The sequence below is a fragment of the Stomoxys calcitrans genome, chromosome 1 (genome assembly GCF_963082655.1).
Source record: "Stomoxys calcitrans chromosome 1, idStoCalc2.1, whole genome shotgun sequence".
NCBI classification, from domain to species: domain Eukaryota; kingdom Metazoa; phylum Arthropoda; class Insecta; order Diptera; family Muscidae; genus Stomoxys; species Stomoxys calcitrans.
Genome location: NC_081552.1, coordinates 225,085,773 through 225,112,214, shown reverse-complemented (window position 1 = coordinate 225,112,214; position 26,442 = coordinate 225,085,773). Strand labels below are relative to the sequence as shown.

At 37.7% G+C, this 26,442-nt stretch overlaps 1 protein-coding gene across 9 annotated transcripts in view; it reads right to left on the bottom strand.

Moving 5' to 3' along the window:
- Positions 1-271: 271 nt before the first annotated feature.
- The window catches only part of LOC106082934 (putative uncharacterized protein DDB_G0286901), a 146,408-nt gene continuing 120,237 nt past the window's right edge, over positions 272-26,442 (bottom strand). For 3 of the 9 annotated variants that reach the window (XM_059362132.1, XM_059362149.1, XM_059362137.1), the window contains 4 exons: positions 24,160-24,314; positions 11,257-11,482; positions 1,590-1,846; positions 272-1,517 (listed from right to left, as the gene is read on the bottom strand). In XM_059362132.1, the coding sequence (XP_059218115.1) occupies positions 1,431-1,517; positions 1,590-1,846; positions 11,257-11,482; positions 24,160-24,314 (725 nt within the window). In that variant the 3' untranslated portion in view covers positions 272-1,430. The remainder of the gene's footprint in view (positions 1,518-1,589; positions 1,847-11,256; positions 11,483-24,159; positions 24,315-26,442) is intronic. The other 6 variants (XM_059362144.1, XM_013245696.2, XM_059362148.1 and 3 more) reach the window with 4 other exon arrangements.

The following is a 26,442-nucleotide window of genomic DNA, read 5'->3' as shown; positions in this document are numbered from 1 at the left end:
TTTACTGTTTTTATTTTTTGTTTATACAAACTAAAAAAAAAAACAATACAAATTTCTTTCGATATTCGATAACTTATACATTTGCTGATTTTACTTTATTAAGTAGTTGCCTTAACAATGTCTTTCCGATAATATATAAAATCGATAGCTTGCTTGTGTTTTGTTAGAATAGATCGTTACATTTATGGATATAAGAAAAAGCAATGGAAATTTTTTAACATTTATGATAACACAGATTCCGATAACACATTTTTCGATGACAGTCGATAAAATAAAATCTATAAATAAAATAAATCGATAAAATGATAACTTTTTATTTTTTTTTTTACTTTTTGCATATAAAAATTAAAAACCAATAAAAAATGTTTATACAAAAAAATAACTTTTCGATTACATAGCAGTGTTTAAACAAATTTATCGAAATTGCTGCCTTCTTTTTATGCAACGTGACAAAATATTAGATATTAAAATTTTTTTTCGCATTATGAAAATCACTTTCATATATATTGTTTTTATGTTTTCGATAACATTTATGTTTTATCGAAATGGACTTGTTGTTACTTTAAAAGGTATACTCATGATATTTTATTTTTTTTTTTTTTAAATAATAATAACTTTAAATGTTAGTTTAAGAATTTTAAGGGAGGCATGGCTGCAGGAGGTTAAGGGGCACAATGGTGTAGATCATCAGGGTAACAGTAACAGGATGCTAACAGGGACAGGTTATTTGGTAGGGTTGGGATGGGGAGGCTGGTATTGGGCCTTGTTTTTGTTTTTAGATGTATGTATACTATTTATAAATGTAGCTATATTTCAGTGGTAATTTCAAAAATTGAAATTGAAATTTATATTTTACAAAAAAAAAAGAATTAAAAATAAGAATAATAGAATACAAAACAAATTATATTTATATATGTATGTATAAAGCAAAGAGAACTTTTAGTTAAGTGAACCTAAAAATGTAGTTGTTGATTTTGTTAGAGTTGGTAGTGGTTTTTGTTTTTTTTTTTTTTAATTTAAAATAAAATGTTCTTTGTGTTTGTGGAGGTGTGTATTTTTTTTTAAATATATAATTAATCAATAACAATTTCCTTATATTGTGGATGTTGGTTTGTTTGTTTTTTATCAAATTAATATTTAAATAATAATAATAGTAATAATAATAATAATAATCAAAAGACGTTGTTGTTATTTTTTATTTTCTCTTTCAAAAATATTTTTTTTTCTTTCAAAAAAACGCAGGTGGTGTTGTTTGTTTGTTGGTTGGTTGGTTGTTGTTGTATTTTGCAATTACTACAAATTGTTGTTGTTGTTGTTGATGTTTTATTTTTGTTTTTTTTGTTAAGTCCAGACAGAAAAGAAGTTATTGTATACATTTATAGTGTTTATGTAAACCGTGTTCCAAAAAAGAAAAAAATGAAAATTCAGCATTACACATCCTGGAATTTAGAGAGACGTGCACGCAAGTCCATGTTCTCCTGTTTAAGCTGCTCCACCTCTTGGTGTAATGTTGCATTCTATTGAAATGATAATAATTTATGATAATATTTTCTTAGAGCAAAATTTTTTAAAATTCCTTTGCCACCTACCTCCTTTTCCAAATATCGCGCCCGCATGGCAATTTGATTTTCCTTTTGACGGCGTGCATCCCGGGAACGTTTGGCGGCAATGTTGTTCTTTCGTCGGCGTGCCCAGTATTTGTCATCCTTGAGTTCATCTGGAACAAATTGTTTGCGTGATTTTTTGATCATGGGTTGCGGTTTGAGCTCTTCATCGGAAAATGCTCTAGTGCGCGGATCGAAATCTCGCCCCGATGATGCAAAGGAAAATGCTGGAATATCAAATACTAAATGTTAACAATGTTTCACAAACTGTTCATTGTAAACTAAAATTATTGGGATGTAACAAAAACAACAACAAAAAAACTAAATAAAAAAAATAGGAAACAATTTTAAAGAAAATGAATGAAACAACGCAAGATTTTTTTTTGAAGCAAATATTTTAAAGAGTTCTTGAACTAACACCCAATAAAATAAACGAATGAGTGATTCTGTTGGCGGTTATTGTTTTCAAATATTCCAAAATGAAAGTCCTTGACGAGAAAAATACCCATACTAAAGCTGTTTTGAAAAGATTTTAGCTCGAGTCAGGAGAACAATATGCCACATTGGTGGACGAATGGAAATAGTTTCTTATAATTTTTCTCTTATAAGAATATGTTGTTGAAATATGACAATTTTACAATAGGTAAAACTTCTAACATAAGTTGAAGTGTTTTTTAGGACTTTTTTGCGAAAAAAATTTAAATCGGTTCAATAAAAAAAAAAAATTTAACATAACCTCACAAAGGTTAGGGAAATCGAAAATGCTTAACTTTGACACCCTGTATATTATACTATATCCGAGGTAGGGTCTAATAACAATTTGTTACTATTGGCTTAATTCTGTTCCTTAATTGTTTCGATAATTCTTTACTACTCAGATGAACAGATTAAAAAATTTAGGACTTCTTTCCACCCTTTTTAACACGTGGCACGACTGTGTTTTCCTTAATTGATCAAGTCTTGCACAATATCTATTCGAAAACTGAAAAATGACATAAGGTGTTGTGTTCTTCCCTCCTGTCCGACATACATACATTGTCAATAACTGAACCAATGGTGTATACAAGCAAACTATAAAACATTTGGGACATTTTTGCGACAAACCCAATATTACGCTTAATAATACCCTCCACCATAGCATGAGGGTATACTTATTTCGTCATTTTGTTTGTAACTCCTCGAAATGTTCATCTAAGACTCCATTAAGTATATATATTCTTGATCGTCATGATCTAGCCATATCCGTCCATCCGTCCGTCCCTCTGTCTATCGAAAGCACGCAAACTTTCGAAGGCGTAAAACTAGGCGCTTGAAATTTTGCACAAATACTTCTTATAAGTGTAGGTCGGTTGGGATTGTACAATAAATGGGCCATATCGGACCATGTTTTGATATAGCTGCCATATAAACTGATCTTGGGTCTTGACTTCTAGCGCCACTAGAGGGCGCAATTCTTATCCGATTTGGCTAACATTTTGCACGAGGAGTTTTCTTATGACTTTCAATAGCTGTGCTATGTATGGTTCAAATCGATCCATAACCTGATGTAGCTGTCATATAAACCTATCTGGGATTTTGACTTCTTGAGCCTCTAGAGGCCGCATTTATTATCCGATTTGGCTGAAATTTTGCATGAGGTGTTTTGTTATAACTTTACTGTCTTACTGTCTTTTCTACTGTGCTAAGTATGATTCAAATCGATTTATAACCTGGTATAAGTGTCATATAAATCGATCTGCCATATAAACCACTAGAGGGCGTAATTCTTATCTGTATCTAATTTGGCTGAAATTTTGCATGTTGTTATGGCTGCTAACAACTGTGCCAGAGGGCGCATTTCTTATCTGATTTGGCTGAAATTTTGCATGGCGTGGTTTGTTATGACTGCTAACGACTGTGCCAAATATGGCCCAAATCGGTGTATAACCTGATATAGCTGCCATATAAACCGTTCCGGAATCTTGACTTCTTGCTCCACTAGAGGGCGCTTTTCTTATTCCATACGGCTGAAATTTTGCATGAGGTGTTTTGTTATGGTTTCCAACAACTGTTCTAAGTGTGGTTGAAATCGGTACATAACCTGATATAGCTGTCACATAAACCTATCTGGCATCTTGACTTCTTGAGCCTCTAGAGGGCGCAATTATTTTCCGATTTGGCTGAAATTTTGCATGACATGTTTTGTTATAACTTCCAACTACTGTACTAAGTATGGTTCAAGTCGATCCATTACCTCATATTGCTGTCTTAGAAACCTTTCTGGAGTTTTGACTCTTGAGCCACTAGAGAGTTTAATGCCTATCCGATTTGGCTGAAATTTTGCATGACGTATTTTCTTATAACTTCCACCTACTGTGCTTGGCATGGTTTAAATCGATCCACAACCTAGTGTAGCTGCCATACAACCCGATCTTGAATCTTGACGTCTTGAGCCACTAGAGGGCGTAATTCTTATAAGATTTGGATGAAATTTTGCATGACGTGTTTTGTTATGACTGCTAACCACTGTGCCAACTAAATCGGTGTATAACCTGATATAGCTGCCATATAAATCCATCTGGGATCTTGATTTCTTGAGCCCCTAGAGGGCGCAATTATTATCCGATTTGGCTTCTCTCATTGTCTTAAACATATGTGTCAAATGTGAATCGGTCTATATCCTGATACAGCTCCCATATAAATCGATCTCCCTATTTTACTTCTTTAACCCCTAAAGGATTAAATTCTAACTCGAATTGGCTGAAAATTCACACAATGACTTCTACTGTGGTCTCCAGTATTCAACTCGATTATGGTCCGAATCAGACCATAACTTGATGTAGTTCCAATAGCATAGCAATTATTCTCTTTTATACTTTATTGGCCGAAAACTAGATACCGGGAAAAGAACTCGACAAATGCGATCCATGGTGGAGGGTATATAAGATTCGGCTCGGCCGAACTTAGCACGCTTTTACTTGTTTCTTTTATTTGTAACTGTGTACTCTGTTTATGTAAACTCTTTAGAAGCTTCGCCTACGGGGTAAATATACCTTTCTTTTGTTGTAGAACCAAAAACTCATTATTGGCAAAAGTGTTTCGATAGCCCCAAACGATTATTCGTTTACTAGGCCAATAATTATTTTCTTGTGTCTCTCATACTATAGAGAAAGGATGAGTATTTGAGCGTATAGAACAGTGATGGGCAAAAATACTCACACTATTGCACATTACTGTGAACGCAGACAAAAATATAATCCCAAGCAAGCCCATGGACTTTTAAATAATTGCAATTGTGTGACCGTACTATTACAACACCACGTTTTTTCTTTTTTTTTTTGACTGGACAAGAACTGTCGGTATGTTGAGCAGCTCGATCGAATGGTAAATTCAAAAAGTAACAATTCTTTCTCCTTAAGTACAAGAATGCTACAATGGCTGCCAGGCACAAGAAAACGCAAAAAGAATTTCTAAGGCACTCACATTTTTAAGCTTTAGATACAATTGTGTATCATAGCATCGAACTAAATCGAAACTGAGGATTGCTCATAATTCGCAAAGTTTTGAGTTTGAATTATTGCAAGTTTGCCCATGAACATTTCATTAAAGAACAGGGCAAACTTCTCACATATCAATGAGTGCTGTCCGATTCAAGTTTTAAGCTAAATGATAAGGGGTCTCCTTTTGTAGCCGAGACCGAATGGCGTGCCGAAATACGACACTTCCTTGTTGAGAGTGAGGTTTTTCATGGCTGCCATACCAATTGGTACAGTACATCACAAATGTCGACAGCATTAAGAGGGAATAACCAACGCTGAAAATGTTTTCTGATATTCTCGCCAGGATTCAAACCCAGGCGTTCAGCGTCATAGGCGGACATGCTCTCATCTGCGCTACGGAGGCGCTGCATGCTAATCTCTTTTGCGCTACGGTGAATTATGCTACAACATTAAATTGTAAGTCGCATTATTTTCAATGTGTACAATCTGTTTTAAAATGAGCAGGTTATGAGCCGATACGGACCATTATTGAATGGAAGACCATTGCAGACGTCATTGTGTAACATTTCAGCCAATCCGGATAAGAATTGCGCCCTTTAGGGGCTCAAGAAGCAAAATAGGGAGATCGGTTTATATGGGTGCTGTATCAGACTATGGATTGATTCACACCATATTTGACATGTACGTTGAAGGTCATGGAAGAAGCCTTGTACAGAATTTCATCCAAATCGGATAAGAATGGCACCCTCTAGAGACTTTAGAAGTATAAGATTGGTTTATATGGGAGCTATATCATAAACCGATTTAGACCTTACTAAGCATAGTTGTGGCGAGACAAAACACAACACCTTATGCAAAGTTTGAGCCAAATCGGATTATAATTGTGCCCTCGTGAGGCCCAAGAAGTCAAAATCCAAGATCGACGGCAGTTATATTAAAACATGGACCGACATGGTCCATTTACAATCCCAACAGATCTACACTAATAGGAAGTATTGAGTTGCCCAAAAAGTAATTGCGGATTTTTTAAAAGAAAGTAAATGCATTTTTAATAAATCTTAGAATGAACTTTAATCAAATATACTTTTTTTACATTTTTTTTCTAAAGCAAGCTAAAAGTAACAGCTGATAGCTGACAGAAGAAAGAATGCAATTACAGAGTCACAAGCTGTGAAAAAATTTGTCAACGCTGACTATATGAAAAATCCGCAATTACTTTTTGGGCAACCCAATATTTGTGCAAAATTTCAAGCGCTTAGCTTTATTTCTTAAAAGTTAGAGTGGGATTTGGACAAAACAAGTTTACTTGTCCAAAAATTTCCTTATGTCAAATGAATTATTTGTTTACATGCTGAGGTTTGCTTTTGTGTTTAGAGCGCACAATAAGCCGATTACTCAGGTGTATGTGCTTAGTGGCATGGGGCGAATTAATATCTTCACCCTCTTTCATGTTTTGCTGTTTTCTTGTGGTTTCCAATAACTATGCTAAGTATGGTGCAAATCGCTTCATAACTTGATAAAGCTGTCATGTAAACCGATCTCGGATCTTGACATCTTGAGCCCCTGGAGTGCACTATTACTATACGATTTGGCTGAAATTTTGCACGAAATCGTTTGTGTTGACTTGCAACAATTATGTACTTGGGCTTATAGAGGGCGCAGTTCTTATCCGATTTGGCTTAAATTTTGTAAAACTTCAACATGCGTGACAAATATGGCTTGTATGTGTCTAAAATCTGATATAGCTCCCCAGTATAAACCAATCTCCCAAAATATTTTTTGAGACCCTATATGGCCAAATCCTACACCCTACATCACAGTAGTGGTGTAGGGTATAAAAATGTAGCAAAAATTACTCAAAAGAAAACATTTTTAGGAAATATTTTTTAAAAAACAAAATTAAATAAATTTTTCGTAAGACAAAAAATGATTGAAATTTTATCAACAAAAAATTCAATACATTTTTGAATATAAAATTTTGTTGACAATTTGTATACCCACCACTGTAGGATTTAGTCATTCGGGCAACAAATCGAAATATCAATTTCCGACCCTACAAATTATATATATTTTGGATCGTCTTAAAATTTAAAGACGATTTAATGATGTCCGTGTATCTGTCCGTCCGTCTGTTGTAATCACTCTACAGCCTTCAAAAGTTGAGATATTGAGCTGAAGTTTGGCATAGATATGTCTTTTTGATGCACGCTGATTAAGTTCTTGAACGGGCCAAATCGGATCGTATTTGGATATAGCTGCTATATAGACCGATCTGACGATATAGAGTCTAATGCCCATAAATGCTTTATTTTTATCCGATTTCGCTGAAATTTGAAGCAGTCAGTAGTTTAAGGCCTCCCGACATCTGGCCCAAATATAGTTCAGATCGGATCAGAACCGATCTGCCGATAAAGGGTCTGAAGCCCATAAAAGCTTTATTTTTTAACCAATTTCGTTGAAATTTGAAAGAGTGGGCTAATTTAAGCCTCCGGATATCTGACCTAAATATGGTTCAGATCGGACTATATCTAGAAATAGCTGCCGTATAGACCGATATCCAAATAGAGGATCTGAAGCCCATAAAAGCTTTATTTTTTAACCGATTTCGTTGAAATATGAAATAAAGGGTTATCTTAAGCTTCCCGACATCTAACCTAAATATGGAACACATCGGACTTTATTTAGATATAGCTGCCATATAGACCGAACTGCCAATAAAGGGTCTGAAGCCCATAAAAGCTTTATTTTCTTATCCGATTTCGCTGAAATTTGAAACGGTAAGTAGTTTTAGGCCTCCCGCCATCTGAACCAAATATGGTAAAGATCGGACTATATTTAGATATAGATAGCTATATCTAAATACATATAGAGACTGATATGCCGATTAAGGGTCTGAAGCTCATAAAAGCTTTATTTATTACCCGATTTTGTTGAAAGTTGAAATACAAAATCCAACGGTGACTTATATTTATTAGACCACTCAATGGCCGTGACGAATTTGGGTGCATAAGTTATTCAATTCTCACCGGATTGTGACGAAAGGGGGTTTACATGTATACCCGAGGTGGTAGGTATCCAAAGTTTGGCCCGGCCGAACTTTTTACTTGTTTTGAAAACATTTTCTCTAATGCCCAAAACTCGAGGAAATATTCTCATAAGCAAAATTAAATTCTCTCTCTAAGCCTTTAAAGGCTTTTAAGTTGAAAGTTTAGATAAAATATTGCCTCAGGAGAAGATTTACAGAAGAGAAAGAGTGGTAATTAGTATTACAGTAGGGGACATCTAAAAACGGGTATTTGCGGCAAGAAACGATTTATCAAAATCCGGAAAAAGTTCCATCTTTAAAAAACGGATTACTTTATTCATCCTAAAAACCCGAAAACCCGGGTATCAAAAACCGTACTGTTCACCCTAAAAATGGGTCTTATTGTTTTTACTTGTTAGTATGTCTTTTTATAGGTCAGAGTTTTTTATACCCTCCACCATAGGATGGGGGGTATACTAATTTCGTCATTCCGTTTGTAGCACCTAGAAATATGCATCTAAGACCCCATAAAGTATATATATTCTTGATCGTCATGACATTTTAAATCGATCTTTTGTAGCACTGTCCGTCCATCCGTCCGTCTGTCGAAAGCACGCTATCTTTTAAAGGAGTTGAGCTAGGCGCTTGAAACTTTGCACAAATATTTCTTATTAGCGTAGGTCGGTTGGGATTGTAAATGGGCTAAGTCAGCCTATATTTTGATATACCTGCCATATTAATCGACCTTGGGTCTTGACTTCTTGAGCTTCTAGAGGGCGCAATTCTTATACGATTTGACCGAAATTGTGCATGAAGGTTTCTGGTATGACTCCCAACAACTGTGCTAAATATAGTCTAAACCAGTCCATAACCTGATATAGCCACCATATAAACCGATCTCCCGATTAGACTTCTTGAGCCCCTAGAGGGCGTAATTCCTATCGGATTTGGCTGAAATTTTACATGACGTGTTTCGTTATGACTTCCAATAATTGTGCTTTGTATGGTTGAAATCGGTTGATAACCTGATATAGCTGCCATATACACCGATCATGGGTCTTGACTTCTTGAGCTTCTAGAGGGCGCAATTCTTATACGATTTGGCCGAAATTTTGCATGAAGTGTTCTGGTATGACTCCCAACAACTGTGCTAAGTATAGTCTAAATCAGCCTATAAACTGATATAGCCACCATATGAACCGATCTCCCGATTAGACTTCTTGAGCCTCTAGAGGGCGTAATTCCTATCCAATACGGTTGAAATTTTTCATGTGCAGTTTTGATATAACTTCTAACAACTGTGCTTTGTATGGTTGAAATCCGTTGATAACCTGATACAGCTGCCATATAAACCGATCATGGGTCTTGACTTCTTGAGCTTCTAGAGGGCGCAATTCTTGTCCGATTCGGCTGAAATTTTGCATGAAGTGTTTTATTTTGATTTCCAACAACTGTGTCAAGTATGGTCTAAGTCAGTTCATATCCTGATATAGCCACCATATAAACCGATCTCCCGTTTAGACTTCTTGAGCCTCTAGAGGGCGTAATTCCTATCCAATATGGTTGAAATTTTGCATGTGCCATTTTGGTATAACTTCTAACAACTGTTCCAAGTATGGTCTTGATCGGTATATAACCTGATATAGCTGCCATAAAAACCGACTTCCCAGTGTGACTTTTTGAGCCTCTGGAGGGTGCAATTATTACTCGATTTACCTGAAATTTTGGAGGTGGTGTTTTTGTTTTATGACTATTTGAAAAAGTCATTCAAAGATCTTGACAAATGCGATCCATGGTGGGGGGTATATAAGATTCGGCCCGGCCGAACTTAGTACGCTTTTACTTGTTTTTAATATTTCACTGTGCCTTAAGCCACTAAAGAATCAGAAGTATATTAAAAGTGGACAGAACTGGAACAATCCCAGAAAAATTGAGTGAACCAAGCTTTCAGTCTGTGTATATAAAAAGTCATTGGCTATTAACTAACAAATTGGGTTTCAACCTTCAATATACAGAACCTATTTCAATTAAATTAAAAAAATTGTGAAGCATAAAGACTGTGACCGACCTATAACTCTGCTGTTTTAGCAAAAATCACAAAATTTTGCCCCACCCTGTAGTAACCTCTGTATCCACTCGAGTCCAAACATTCCGTTTCCTTATAAGGAAACACCTCAACCTGAAGAAGAAAAGTAATTGACATATTTCTAGGCCTTTTCAAGAAGGATCCATTGTGTGGAGTGCCTCAGAGTGAAACGTTTTTGTAAAAAAGTTTTATATGGTTGAAGGACTTACAAATGTTGCCAGCTTTGGTAAATAAGTTTTTTATCGCTCGCCTGGATTTGGCGCACTTTAGGTTTTCAAAATTAAATTGTGGCATTGCAATGTACCTCAAATACTTGGGGGCCTATATCTAAAGGTTTTCAAAAATAGTTTGCTAGGATAAAAAATCAAAATTTTTGATTGTCTTATGACAAGTCCTTTGTGAACGTAGTAAATAAAAGTAAATTGGCATGGACACAATTATACCACATCCATAAAGCGAATTTGAATTTGTTCCCGAATAATTTTAATTTTCTTGGAAATTTGAGGAAAATGAGGAAACAGTTTATATAGATATGTTTAACATTTAGCATTTGATGATTTCGATACAGACTTTTTTAAATCTCATGATCATTATATAGTAAAAAATAATTCAATAGTTATGTTAAAAAGGCAGCAAAGGTATTTTAGTCTTATATATAAAATTGGTTTTGGTTTGGGCAAAAATATATATGTATAGGTATACAACAACATCCAGAGCCAGTTTTGAGCATAGCAGAACCATCCATCTAATTTTTTTCAATTTTTGTTCATATCTAAACTATTGTGTCCATACCAATTATGTTTTGAGTGTAAGGTTCTTCAGGAATATTGATATGGGATTAATACATGGTTATATATATTACAAATGTTTGTTCTTAAGAAAATGATTAATTTACAATGAGTGGAAGGAAGATGGTTAGTAAAGGTACAACAACAATATTTACTTTCTTTTTTTTTTAACTACAATATATGTATTGGGATAATTTGTAATGAATTTTCTGAAATATTTTCTTTTTGGGCTGATTGGGTTGATTGACTTGATTCAACTTGATTTGCTACTCACTTGACTCAGCTGGTGATGGGGGATTTAACGTATCCGGACTTATACAATCTGAGGGCGACGGTGATCGTTCACGTTTTGTTGTTATGTGTCCGAGTCCCAGGGACAGACCAGCTGCATGACTTAGGGAATCTGAACGATGACCCAAACCACTCGAATGACCCAAATGGGTTCCAGGCAAGCCATCAGGTATATTGTTTTCCGATAAAAATTCATCTAAATCGGCATACTGTTAAAAAGAATGAGACAACAAATTATGTAGTCAATAAATTTTTGTGATGAGACTAATTTAAAAAAAAACAACAAAAACAAAAAGTTTGTGAAACTGGCAAAACAAAAATGTCCGTCTGTCCTAAGCAAATGTATGGCGGTGTGTGTTACAAATAACAAGCAGGCCTTGCAAAATGAAGCAGCATTTGTTACTGTTTGCAAATGAAATTTAAAACAAATAAATTTAGAAAATCATAAAAAAACAAGCAAAAGCAAAAGCGGTCCGGACTTAAGTTCGGCCGGGCCGAACTTAACGGCCTTTACGCCTACCCACCACCTAGGGTATATACGTAAACAATCTTTCGTCATAATCCGGTGAAATATTCAAAATTTATACCCCATTGCAGTTATATCGAAATATGGTTCGATTTGGACCAAATTCGACACGGACATTGAGTGGTCCAATAAGTACAAGTTATTGTTCAATTTTGTAGAACATATATTGGTTTTTTTGATAGCCATATCCAAATATAGACCGATCTGAACCATATACGATACGAACGTCGAAAAGACTAAAATAGGTCACTGCATCAAATTTCAGCGAAATCGGATTATAAATGTGTCTTTTATAGGGTCAAGACTTTAAATCGAGAGATCGGTCAATATGGCAGCAATATCCAAATCTGAACCGATCTGGGCAAAATTGAAGATAGATGTCGAAGGGCCTTACACAGCTCACGGTCCCAAATTTCAGCGAAATCGCACAATAAACGCGCCTTTTATCGGCCCAAGACCTTAAATCGAGAGATCGGTCTATATGGCAGCTATATGCAAATCACGACCGATCTGTACCAAATTGCAGAAAGATGTCGAAGGGACTGACACAACTCACTGTGCCAAATTTCGGCGACATCGGACAATAAATGCGCCTTTTGTGGGCCCAAAACTTTAAATCGAGAGATCGGTCTATATGGCAGCTATATTCTAATCTGGACCAATCTGGGCCAAATTGAAGAGGGATGTCGAAGGGCCTTACACAGCTCACTGTCCTAAATTCTGGCGAAATCGGACTATAAATACGCCTTTTATGGGTTCAAGAACTTAAATCGAGATATCGGTCTATATGGCAGCTATATTCAAATCTAGACCGATCTGGACCATATTGCAGAAAGATGTCGAGGGTCCTAACACAATTCACTGTACCAAATTTGGGCAAAATCGGTCGATAAATGCGCCTTTTTTGGGCCTTAGACCTTAAATCGGCGGATCGGTCTATATGGCAGCTATATTTAAAACTAAACCGATCTGGACCATATTGGAGCAGGATGTCGAAGGGCCCAACATAACCCAATGTCACAAATTTCGGCGACATCGGATAATAAATGCGCCTTTTTTGGGCCTAAGACCCTAAATCGGCGGATCGGTCTATATGGCAGCTTTATTCAAATCTGGACCGATCTGGGCCAAATTGAAGGAGAATGTAGACTGGCCTAACACAATTCACTGTACCAAATTTTGGGGAAATCAGTCGATAAATGCGCCTTTTTTGGGCCTAAGATCCTAAATCGGCGGATCGGTCTATATGGCAGCTATATCCAAATCTGAACCGATCTGAGCCAAATTGAAGAAGGATGTCGACTGGCCTAACACAACTCATTGTCCCAAATTTCGGCGAGTTCGGAAATAATTGCACCTTTTATGGGCCCAAAACCTTAAATCGAGATATCAGTCTATATGGCAGCTATATCCAAATCTGGACCGATCTGGACCAAATTGCAGAAAGATGTCGAAGGGCCTAACAGAACTCACTGTCCCAAATTTCGGCGAAATCGGACAATAAATGTAGCTTTTATGGGCCTAAGACCCTAAATCGGCGGATCGGTCTATATGGGGGCTATATCAAGATATAGTCCGATATAGCCCATCTTCGAACTTAACCTGCTTATGGACAAAAAAAGAAACTGTGCAAAGTTTCAGCTTAATATCTGTATTTTTAAAGACTGTAGAGTGATTTCAACAGACCGACGGACGGACATGGCTAGATGGTCTTAGATTTCTACTCAAATCTAAAAAATATATACTTTATAGGATCGGAAATGGATATTTCGATGTGTTGCAAACGGAATCGACTTCCAAAGCACTGGATACAGTGCTTTCTAAGAAATTCAGTTGAGTATTTTGGGTCCTAGCATGAAATTGCAAATGCAAATTTGCTCATGAACCTTCCATTAAGGAATAGGGGCAAACTTCTCACATATGAATGGATGCTGTCCGATTCAAGTTTAAGCTCAGTGATAAGTGGCTTCTTTTTCGTAGCCTAGTCCGAACGGCGTGCCGCAGTGCAAGACCTCTTTGTGGAGAAGTTTTTATCATTTTGTGCGATTGAGTACCTAAACTTATGAAAAAAAATATCTTCTTGTCGCCAAATATACTCCTTCAAGGTACCAATTATACCACAGTTAGTACGTTTTCTTCCACATGTGGTATTTTTGTCAAGACTTGAAAAATGTTAGTCAAATTGCTTTATTTTTATCAGCCATTGTTCACTGTAGGCGAAGATAACCTATTTCGTACTATTTTGCCCTTTTTGGTACCAAAATGTACGAATTTTAAACGGGTGATATAGTTACCCATTATACATTTCACGCATCATATATATTTGTAAGTTGTACCTACATGCCAAATTTCAGACCCATAACTCCGTCTATATAGAAAAATGGAGAATAGATATTTTGGCCAACCATCACATATATTTCTTAGTTGCACCTACAAGCCAAATTTCAGAGCTCTAGCGCCATCTATAAAGAAAGTACATAAGAGGACCAATTTTGATACCAAAATGTACGAATTTCGTGTAGATCATTAACTCATTCATCATTTATTTCTTAGTTGTACCTACATGCCAAATTTCGGACCTCTAGCTCCATCTATAAAGAAAGTACCAAATGGTACCAAACTGTTCGAATTGTGAAAAAAAAACATTTAATCGCCCATCATATATTTCTAAGTTTTACGCACATGCCAAATTTCAGACCTCTAGCTCCATCTGCACCGAAAGTACCAAATGGTATCAATTTTGGTACAAAAATGTACGAATTTTAAAAAGCTCATAGTCACCCATTATATATTTCCTAGTTCTACCTACATGCCAAATTTAAGACCTCTATCTCCATCTATAAAGAAAGTACAAAAAAGTACCAATTTTGGTACCCAAATGTTCGAATTGTGAAAAAAACATTTAGTCGCCCATCATATATTTCTAAGTTTTACACACATGCCAAATTTCAGACTTCTAACTCCATCTGCACCGAAAGTACCAAATGGTACCAATTTTGGTACAAAAATGTACGAATTTTAAAAAGCTCATAGTCGCCCCTTATATATATACCCAGTTGTACCTGCATGCCAAATTTCAGACCTCTAGCTCCATCTGTCAAGAAAGTTCCAAATGGTACCAATTTTGGCACTTTCACCGCTTCTGCCAATATGGGTATCAAATAATTTAAAAGTAGAGTACAAATCTGAATAGAAATCTATTTTTTGGTGTCTATTTTTGGGAAGGCCCCACCCCACAAAACCCACCGGCAGGGCATACTTACCAATAGGGACAATATGGATGTCTGAGGCGCCTCCCCACCCCCCAAAATTTCTCAGCCGGGCATATATGCCAAGTTAGACAATATGGATATCAAATGAAAGGTATTTGGAAGTTTAGTATACATCTTTTATAAGAATTTGGTCCAAGGTGTCAGCTGGCCTACCCATCCTTACACATTTGGCAGAGTCGGGAACCGACCCACTAAATACTCTTCAATAGAACGTGCAGTTCGATCGAAATAATATGGGAATTAAAAGAAAGGTCTATGAAAGTAGAGTTCGAATCTTATATAAGGATCCTAGAATCTGGGTCACGTCCTGCCGTTCAGACGCAAATATATGGTCTTTTGGGTCTTAGCGTCGGGGGATGCACCCTCTCCTCCCAATATAAATGACACCAAACTGTCATGTAGGAGGACTTGAGAATGTGGAATGGCTAGAGGATAGGAGTAGGTCATACTATCGCAGTATAGTCGAGGCAACAATAAGAAACCCGGTTGGATTAGAAGAGGTTTCCTATCGGATACCTGAGACGACACTTGAGGTCGAGTGCGAGACATTGCTGCTAGAGGCAAAGTCTGGGATTGACAGACTGGATTGACTGGTATTGTCATCTGGGAGATCATGCTATGCAGATGCATCAAAACTAGAGTACCGAATGGTCTTGGGGGTCTACATTGAGAACAAAGTGACTGAGATCTGTTTTCGACTGCCTGATCATTTTACGATCCTGCGGGCAGATAGCAGGGCGATCACAGAATGCGTTAGGTGGTGTGGTGTTCACGCGACGATGGTCAGAGTGAACATCTTTACGGAGAGTAAACTGGTCATCAGGGCAATAACAACCAGGACGATAAACTGTCGAACAGTCTTGAAGTGTCAGAAGAAGACTAACGCCGTCTCTGGATATGGCAAGATCCGCATCGTTTGGGTGCTGGGTCATAGCGAAGTAAGAGGAAGTGAAAGAGCAGACGATTTGAGAGTGAAGGACACAGGATTGCCGCCAATAAACCTGGTTAACCCGAAGCCTTTCCGGTCGACGCAGTACGAGTTAAGGGCGTGATTGACGAACGTTTATGTAACACTGCAGAATAGCGAAAAAGTCTGTATGACGGCAAAAATTCTATGGAGAGATCCGGGTTGTAAGAGGGCGAGGCTATTTTTGAAAGTTAGTAAGAAGGAGGTCAGTATAGCTTTCGGTATCATAAAGAGCCACATAGGACTTCGAGGTCACTTATTCAAAATCGGTGCGGCAAGTGATGAAGAAAATTGCCGCGAAAGCCAGGCTATGTCATAGCCTGGCTTTCTTTCTTTCTTTCTTCTGTCAGTTATCAGCTGTTACTTGTAGCTTGCTTTAGAAAAAAAGTGTAAAAAAAGTATATTTGATTAAAGTTCATTCTAAGTTTTATTAAAAATGCATTTACTTTCTTTTAAAAAATCCGCAATTACTTTTTGGGCAACCCAATATATATACATTGTGGTGGGTATCGAAAGTTCGGTACTGCCGAACTTTATGCGTTTTTACTTGTTTAATATGGTTTATTTGTAGTATTATTTTTTAAATTCCTGTTTTTCTATTTTTTTCTAGGTTGACTTCAACTCTATTATCTGCAATTTTTACAATGCGAAGTAAAGGCCGATACGGTAAGTTTTGTATTTTGGTATTAAAATATTTTACATTTCACAGTTCTTCTGTAATAGAAATTAAAAATTTATTTTCAATTGCATAATATTTTCGTTGTTATATCCACCACGGTAGGATAGGGGGTATATATAGTATATATATTTCGGATCGTCGTATAATTCTAAGACGATCTAACGATGTCCTTGTGTCTGACCTTCCGTCTGTTGTAATTACTCTAGAGCCTTCAAAAATTGAGGTATTGAGGTGAAATTTGGCACAGATACCTCTTTTTGATGTACGCTGGTTAAGTTCTTGAACCGGCCTAATCGGACCATATTTGGATATAGCTACTATATATACCGATTTTCCTATAGAGGGTCTAATGCCCATAAAAATTTTATTTTTCATCCGATTTGGAGAAATTTGAAACAGTGAATAGTGAATTGAATTCCATCAACTGACCCGAATATGGTTCAGATCGGACTATATTTAGATATCGCTACCATATAAACCGATCTCCCGATAAAGGGTCTGAATGCCATAAAAGCTTTATTTTTTATCCGATTTTGCTGAAATTTTGAATTGTGGGTTATGTTAAGCCTCCCGACATGTGACCTAAATATGGTTCAGATCGGGCTATATTTAGATATAGCCGCCATATAGACCGATCTCCCGATAAAGGGTCTGAATGCCATAAAAGCCTAATTTTTTATTCGATTTTGCTGAAATTTGGAATAGTGGGTAGGTTATGACCTCCCAACATCCGACCCAAATAGGGTAAAAATCGGACTGTGTTCAGATATAGCTGTCATAGAGACAGATCTGCCGATAAGGGGACATAAGCCCACAAAAGCTTTATTTATTACCCGATTTCGCTGAAATTTGAAACAGTGTTTTTCTGAGCCTCACCATATTCGACCCTAATATGGTTCAGATCAGTTTATAATTGGATATATTTGCCTACCAAGACCAATATTTTGTTCTAAAAAATTGAATGGTGACTTATGTTAGACCACTCAATGTCCATGGCGAATTTGGGTGCTTAAGTTATTAATTTTTCATTGGATTGTGATGAAATGGGGTTTACATGTATACCTGAGGTGGTGGGTAGCCAAAGTTCGGCCCGGCCGAACTTAATGCCTTTTTACTTGTTTTTTGATAAAAACAATATATAAATATTGCAGTTTTAAATTTTACTAAAAAAAAACAATATTTTAAACTTCAAATATTTCTGGATTTTTTTTACTTTAATAAACTACCATTAAAATTCGTTTTAGCGATTAAAATTAAAATTTCAAATTGCAAACATTTTCCATACTACAAACACGTGTTAGAAAACAAAAAAAAAAAAACATGTGTGTAGGCGATTGCATCCAAAAGATTCAATCGTTTTGCTGCAATAATATGTATGAAAACATTTTTAATGGATTTGCCACTACTAGAAGCCATTGTTTTTAGTAACATTTCACGTGAGACACACACGGGGAGGGTGATTTTTTGTATGCCTAACGTCCGAACAGTGTAAAGTGTGGTTGTGTCCAGAATTTGTAAGGAGCAAATAAAAAAAAAAATAAAAAATAAATAATTAAGGAAAAATAAGAGTTGGATATACCAACATTGATATGACCTGTGAGCCTATGAAGAATATGTATTACATATTTTCTCAGATTTTTAAGTTATTCGAACAAATGAACTCTAATATATTTATGACCAAAAGACTCACCGAAGGAATCTGTTTGCTCCCTTTTTCAAACAAGGAGAAACAAAAGAGGGTCGATATCTAGCTTGGGACCATGAAAGTGTTCTTAGAAAAAAGAGATTATTTTGATGAATTGAAAAACAGATACCGTAACGGATTTTTTAAAACTAGCAATTTCTTTTCTTCAACTCGATCGAACGCCTTTGGGTCTTCCTTGTTTGGAAAACAGGACCAAAAGGATTCATTCTGTTAATTTTTAAGGGTTTTAATCAGGGCTGTAAAGTCGAGCAATTTTCACTCGACTCCGACTCCGGAAAGATTGCTCGACTCCTACTCAGATTATGGAGTCCACTCCGAAAACTTAAATTTTCCAAATTGTTTTAAACTTTTTTTTATTAAATTTTAAAAAATTTTGAAATCAGCTAAAAAAAAGAACTCTTATTACTTCCTAAGCCTTAAAAAAACTCAACTTACTAATATTTTATGATCATTTAGCGCAGAAAAGTGAATTTTAATGACTTTGACATAAGCACCCACCTGCTGTCAAAAGTAGTAGGCTTATCGCCATAAGTTTATTTTTATACCCAAGACCTATCTTCATCAACGATGTCCCTGATGAGGTCATCCGTTAAGGCCAAATATGCAGGTATTGCGATATCTTGATCGCCGACCTCTTCCTGGTCACCTGGGAAATGCCTCCATCAAAAGTTCCACCGTCTTCTGTCCACTCTCAGTGTAAGTCCCATCCTTCCTCCTCAAGGAACAAGGCGTGATGGGATCCTTCGAGAGCATTTTGCACAACCTAGATTCAGTCATACAAAGAACTTGACAAATGCGATTCATGGTGGAGGTTATATAAGATTCGGCCCGGCGGAACTTAGCACGACCATTGGTCATCTAGTCATCTAATCTAGTCATTTCCTTTGTAACACCTCGAAATATTCGTCTAAGACCTATAACTATATACTCTATCGTCTCGCCATTTTGAGTCCATCTTGCCAAGTCCGTCCATCCGTCTGTCGAAATCACGATAGCAGGCGAACGCGTAAAGCTAGCCGATTGAAATTTTGCACAGAAACTTAATATTGATGTAGGTAGTTGGGGATTTCTAACGGGCCATATCGGTTCAGATTTAGATATAGCTCCCATATAAACCGATCTCCCGATTTGACTTCTTGAGCCCCTGGAAACCGAATCGGTCAATAACCTCCCATGTACCCATATAACCCGATCTCCCGATTTACCTTCTGGAGCCCATAGAATTTTTTGTCCGATTTGGCTGAAATTTGGCATGTAATGTTCTGTTATGACTTCCAATAACTGTGCCTAGTTCGGCCCAAATCGGTCAAGAACCCGTTGTAGCTCTTATATAAACCGATCTTTCGAATTGAGTTCTTGAGCCCGATCTCCCGATTTGACTTCTTGAGCCCTTACAAGCCGCATTTTTTGTCCGATTTGGCTGAAATTTTTCACATAGTGTTCTGTTATGACTTCCAACAACTGTGCCAAGAACGGTTCGAATCGGTCTATAACCTGGTGTAGCTCCCATAAAACCGATCTCCATATTTGACTTCTTGAGCCCTTACAAGCCGCATTTTTTGTCCGATTTGGCTGAAATTTTGCGTGTAGTGTTCTGCTATGACTTACAAAAGCTACGCTAAGTACGATCCGAATCGGTCTATAACCTGATATAGCTCCCATATAAACCGATCTCCCGATTTGCCTTCTTAAGTCCTTTCAAGCCGCAATTTTTCTCCGATTTGGCTGAATTTTTGTATGTCTTTCTTCTTTAATTGGCTATGACAGAATATTTCTTCCACTAGCCGAACATAGAATAGCGTTCCAAGCGCCTCGATATTCTGCGCTCATTCGAAAATCTCCGACACCAAATTTCAGGGTGTCTCCCACCACTTGATCTTTCCATCGGGCTTTTGGTCTTCCCCGGTTTGCGTGTACCACCGTGTTTGACTTCAAAAGACTTCTTTGCTGGAGCTTCTTCGTCCATTCTGACAACATGACCTAGCCAACGCAGCCGTTGAATTTTGATGCGTGTAACTATGCTATCGTCGTCATACAGCTCGTGGTTCATACGTGGCCAATATTCATCATCAACGCAAACTAGTCCATATATTTTACGAAGAATCTTTCTCTCAAATACTCCAAGTACTGCTTCATCTTCTTTCACAAGTACCCATGCTTCAGAACCATATAACAACACGAGTAGAATCAGTGTCTTGCATAGTGTAAACTTCTTCGGTCGAGAGGTGACCTTCTTTCTTAACTGCTCACTTAGTCCAAAGTAGCATCTGTTGTAGCCAGTATTATTCTTCGCTTAATCTCAAAACTGGTGTCATTCGTTTCGGTTACGACGGTGCCCCGAGGTAGATAAAGTTACTGACTGTCTCAAAGTTGTGGTTCCCAACTTTCTCCATTTTCTTTATCTGCACAGTTGTGCAAGGCTTTTTTGGGAGTTGAAACCATCCCTTTCGTCTTATCTCCATTTACTGCCAGACCCATTTTCACTGACCCTCTTTAGATTCTCTCAAAGGCAGCAGTTTTCCGGTGACCGACCTATGATATCGATGTCGTCGGCATAGGCGCGTAGCATGTGATCTCTTGTGATTAGTGTGCCATATCTATTCACATCTGCATTTCGTATAATCTTCTCCAACAGGATATTAAAGAGATCACACGATAGGCTGTCTCCTTGTCTGAAACCTCTTTTGGTATTAAAAGGCTCCGAGAGATTCTTTCCTATTCTTACTGAGGAGCGCATATCAGCAAGTGTCATCCTGCAGAGTCTTATTAATTTTGCAAGGATACCAAACTCAGACATGACTTCAAATATCTTTGAACCTAAAGGAGTATCGAAGGTAGTGGTAGTGTGTATGTAGTGTTCCGTTAAGACCTCCAACAACTGTGCCAAGTACGGTATGAATCGGTCTATAACCTAATATAGCTCCCATATAAACTGATCGCCTGATTTGACTTCCTGAACCGATCTTCCGATTTGGCTTCCGATTTGGCGGTGTTCTATTACGACTTCCTACAACTATGCCAAATACGGTCCAAGCCTGTCTATTAACTGACAAAGCTCCCATATAAACCAGCCTCTCGATCATCCTCGTTCGGTTTCTAGAAGCTTTAATTTTTGCTGGTTTGACAGAAGTTTTGCATGTAGATTGAAATTATGCCCCTCAACTAAATTTATTTTACCCTCCACCATAGGATGGTAGTATACTAATTTCCTCATTCTGTTTGTAACACCTCGAAATATGCACCTAAGACCCTATAAAGGTTATATATTCTTGCTCGTCATGACATTTTAATTCGATCTAGCCATGTCCGTCCGTTTGTCCGCCCATCCGTCTGCCGAAAGCACACTAACTGTCGAACGAGTAAAGCTAGGCGCTTGAAATTTTGCACAAATACTTTTTATTGATGTAGGTCAGTTGGGATTAAAAATGGGCTAAATCGGTCCATGTTTCGATATAGCTGTCATTTAAACCGATCTTGGGTCTTGACTTCTTGAGCCTCTAGAGCTTTTCGCTTTTCTTGTCCGATTTGACTGAAATTTTGTAGGTGGTGTTTTGGTATCACTTTCAACAACTGTGCTCTGTATGGTTCAAATCATTTCATAACCTGATGTAGCTGCCATAGAAGCTGATCTTGGGTCTTGACTTCTTCAGCTTTTGGAGGGTGCAATTCTTATCCGATTTGACTGTAGTTTTGAACGTGGTGTTTTGGTATCACTTCCAACAACTGTGCTCAGTATGGTTCAAATCGTTTCATAACCTGGTATAGCTGTCATATAAACCGATCTTGGATCTTGAGCCGCTGGAGGGGGCAATTCTCATCCGATTTGGCCGAAATTTTGCATAAGGTGTTTTGTTATGACTTCCAAAAACTGTGTTAAGTATGGCGTAAATCGGTACATAACCTGATATAGCTGCTATATAAACCGATCTGGGATCTTGACTTCTTGAGCCTCTAGAGGGCGCAATTCTCATCCGATCTGGCAGAAATTTTGTACAACGGCTTCTCCCATGACCTTCAACATATGGTCTGAATCGATCTATAGTATGATACAGCTCCCATAAAAACCGATCTCCCGATTTTGCTTCTTGAGCCCCTATAAGGGGCATATCTTATCCGAATGGACTGAAATATTACACAATGACTTTTACAATTTTCAGCATTCAATTCATTTATGGTACGAATCGGACTATAACTTGATATAGCTGAGTTAGCATAACAGTTCTTATTCATTATTCTTTGTTTGCCTAAAAACAGATACCGCGCAAAGAACTCGACAAATGCGATCCATGGTGGAGGGTATATAAGTTTCGGCCCGGCCGAGCTTAGCACGCTCTCACTTGTTTTTTTTACAAATTTTTAGCAAAGTCTATGGTGGTGGGTTCCCAAGATTCGTCCCAGCCGAATTTAGCACGCTTTTACTAGCTATTAATACAGTAAAGTCGCTGTAAACTTGAAATTCGACGACTACAAGGAATCTTAAGTCGAATACTTGCAAGCACATCAGAAAAAAAGGGAAACTGTCCTATGGCAAGAGAGGCCACCGTAGCGCAAAGGTTAGCATTTCCGCCTATGACGCTGAACGCCTGGGTTCGAATCCTGCCGAGACTATCAGAAAAAATTTTCAGCGGTGGTTTTCCCCTCCTAATGCTGGCGACATTTGTGAGGTACTATGCCATGTAAAACATCTCTCCAAAGAGGTGTCGCACTACGGCTCGCCGTTCGGACTCGGCTATACAAAGGAGGTTCCTTGTCATTGAGCTTAAAATTGAATCGGACAACACTCATTGATATGAGAAAAGTTTACCCCTGTTCCTTAGTGTTCATGTTCATGGGCAAAATTTGCAATTTTGGCCAATGGCAAGTATGATGTCCATCATTATATGGTGGTGGGTTTAAAAATACCTTTCATGAGATAGGGAGAATGTAAGCGGAATTTTCGGTTTATTATTTGTCGTCGAAGGAGGCCACCGTAGCGCAGGTGATGGAGACCATCATAACGCAGAGGTTAGCATATCCGCCTTCGATGCTGAACGGCTGGGTTCGAATGCTGGCGGGAATATCAGAAAATTTTTCAACGGTGGTTATCCCCACCTAATGCTGGCGACATTTGTGAGGTACTTCACCATTTAAAAACTTCTCCCCCTAGAGGTGTCACTCTGCGGCACGCCGTTCGGAGTCGGCTGTAAAAAGGAGGTCCCTTATCATTGAGTTTAAAATTGAATCGGCCAGCACCCATTGATATGTGAAAAGTTTACCCCAGTTCCTTAATGGGATGTTCGTGGGCAAATTTGCAAATTGACATTTGTCGGTGAAGAAATGATTTTAAATTAATAAAACAAAATAAATGAAAATTTCAGTCAGTGTATATGTTGGGTCTTTTTCACAAACTAAGGTATACTAAGGTGGTTATACAACTTTTTTACAGAAAGCTGCTTTTTAGATCAAATTGTTTTGAGAGCCATATTAAACACTTAAAAGGTTCTAAAAATCGATTACCAAGTTTTATGTTGACATTTTTATAACCACCTTTGTATGAAAACACAAAGAAAGGAGATTAAGGTCAGGTAACAATTTTTTTACATATTTTGATCTTTTTTTTCAATTAATTGTTTCCTTCCATTTAATCTCATTTCCTTTGAATTTGTCCATGTATATGTAAATGTACATAAGTTATATATGTAAACTATAAAACATTCGATAGACGCAGCCACTACAGAGCGATGGTGATGATACTAACTTGTGTTACCTTAAGATCGGCATCGTATGGTAGAGTCTTCTCCCACAGATTGGGACCCAAAAAGGCGGCCTGAGCCTCAACATTCCAGAGATCACCTTCTTCTTTGTATTTGTCATCGGGACAAATTACCTCTTTGCTATTCGATGTGGATTTACCTAGAATTGAACGAAAAAAAGAAAACAAAATTAAATGCAATTCATCAAGCAGGAAATGCTTAAGAAGACAACCATACTGCTATGCAGTCATATGAGTGCCAGCTAATATTATCTTTATATGCCTTGTTTATAGAGCACTCGCTTGTTGTTGTGTTTTGTTGTTGTTGTTGTTGTGCTTTTGAAAAATTTCACCCAGTTATTTGCCCAGTTTTTATTTTCAAGTTCATGTTCAAGTTCAAGTTCTAAAAGCTTGTGTCCACTCGCAATTCTTTCTTTGCTTTTGTTCTCTTCTTTTCTGCTTTGTATACTTAGTTGCGAACGAGTGGTCTTGCTGGCTAGTTTAGTACACTCAGAAAAAATGTTTGGTTTTGAAAACGAAAATTCCAAATAAATTTTTTGTGTAAAGTCAAAATTTCTGACTCGGATTCAGGCAGTGACTGTGTCAATGAAACAGTCATTGCAGCCGAATCAAGAGATAAGGGCCTTGGGATGACGGCTGAAGTGAGCGAAGGCTTTGCTAAGCTCACAAGCAGACCGAGATACGAGAAAGCAACAAAGGAGACAGAGGAGTGTGTACCGATAGCGTAATCTGGCGAAAGTGCAGGATGCATTTCTACAAAAGCTGAAAAAAGAATCAGATCTCCCGATGAGCATAACACTGCTAAAATGCTGAAGAAGAACATGTAAAAAGGCATTAAGTTCGGCCGGGCCGAACTTTGGATATCCACCACCTCGGGAATATATGTAAACCACCTTTCGTCAAAATCCGGTGAAAAATGCATACCTTATGCCCCATAGCAGCTATATCAAAATATGTTCCGATTTGGACCAAATACTAATAACTTCAAGTAATTATTCAATTGTGTAAAACAAAATGTTGATCTTTGTAGTAGCTATATCTAAAAATAAACCGATTTGAACCATATACGACACGGATGTCGAAAAGCCTGAGATAAGTCACTGTGTCAAATTTCAGTGAAATCGGATTAGAAATGCGTCATTTATGGGCCCAAAACCTTAAATCGAGATATCGGTCTATATGGCAGCTATATTCAAATCTGCACCTATCTGGGCCAAATTGAAGAAGGAAGTCGAAGAGCCTAACACAACTCACTGTCCCAAATTTCGGCGAAATCGGACAATAAATGAGCTTTTTATGGGCCCAAAACCATAAATCGAGAGATCGGCTATATCCAAATCTGGACCGATCTGTGTCATATTGCAGAAGTATGTCGAGAGACTTAACACGACTCACTGTCCCAAATTTCGGCGACATCGGATAATAAATGCGCCTTTTATGGGCCCAAAACCTTAAATCGAGAGATCGTCTATATGGCAGCTATATCCAAATCTGGACCGATCTGGGTCAAATTGAAGAAGGATGTCGAAAGTCCTAGCACAACTCACTGTCCCAAATTTCGGCGACATCGGACAGTCAATGCGCCTTTTATGGGCCCAAAACCTTAAATCGAGAGATCGGTCTATATGGCAGCTATATCCAAATCTGGACCGATTTGTGCCAAATTGAAGAAGGAAGTCGAAGAGCCTAACACAACTCACTGTCCCAAATTTCGGCGAAATCGGACAATAAATGAGCTTTTAATGGGCCCAATACCTTAAATCGAGAGATCGGTCTATATGGCAGCTATATCCAAATCTGGACCGATCTGGGCCAAATTGAAGAGGGATGTCGAGGGACTTAACACGACTCACAGACCCAAATTTCGGCAACATCGGATAATAAATGCGTCTTTTATGGGCCCAAAACCTTAAATCGAGAGATCGGTCTATATGGCAGCTATATCCAAATCTGGACCGATCTGGGCCAAATTGTTGAAGGATATCGAAGGGCCTAACACAACTCACTGTCCCAAATTTCAGCAAAATCGGATAATAAATGTGGCTTTTATAGGCCTAAGACCCTAAATCGGCAGATCGGTCTAAATGGCAGCTATATCAAAATCTGGACCGATCTAAATCGGCAGATCGGTCTATATCCAGACAGTTTCCTGCGGAGGTAGACAAATATGGAACAGGAACGAAGGCAGCGCGCACGGCCCCTGAGTCTTCATGGAGGACTTTGACTTCCAAAAGGAGGCCACAGCCATCATGGAAGGGGAATATGGTC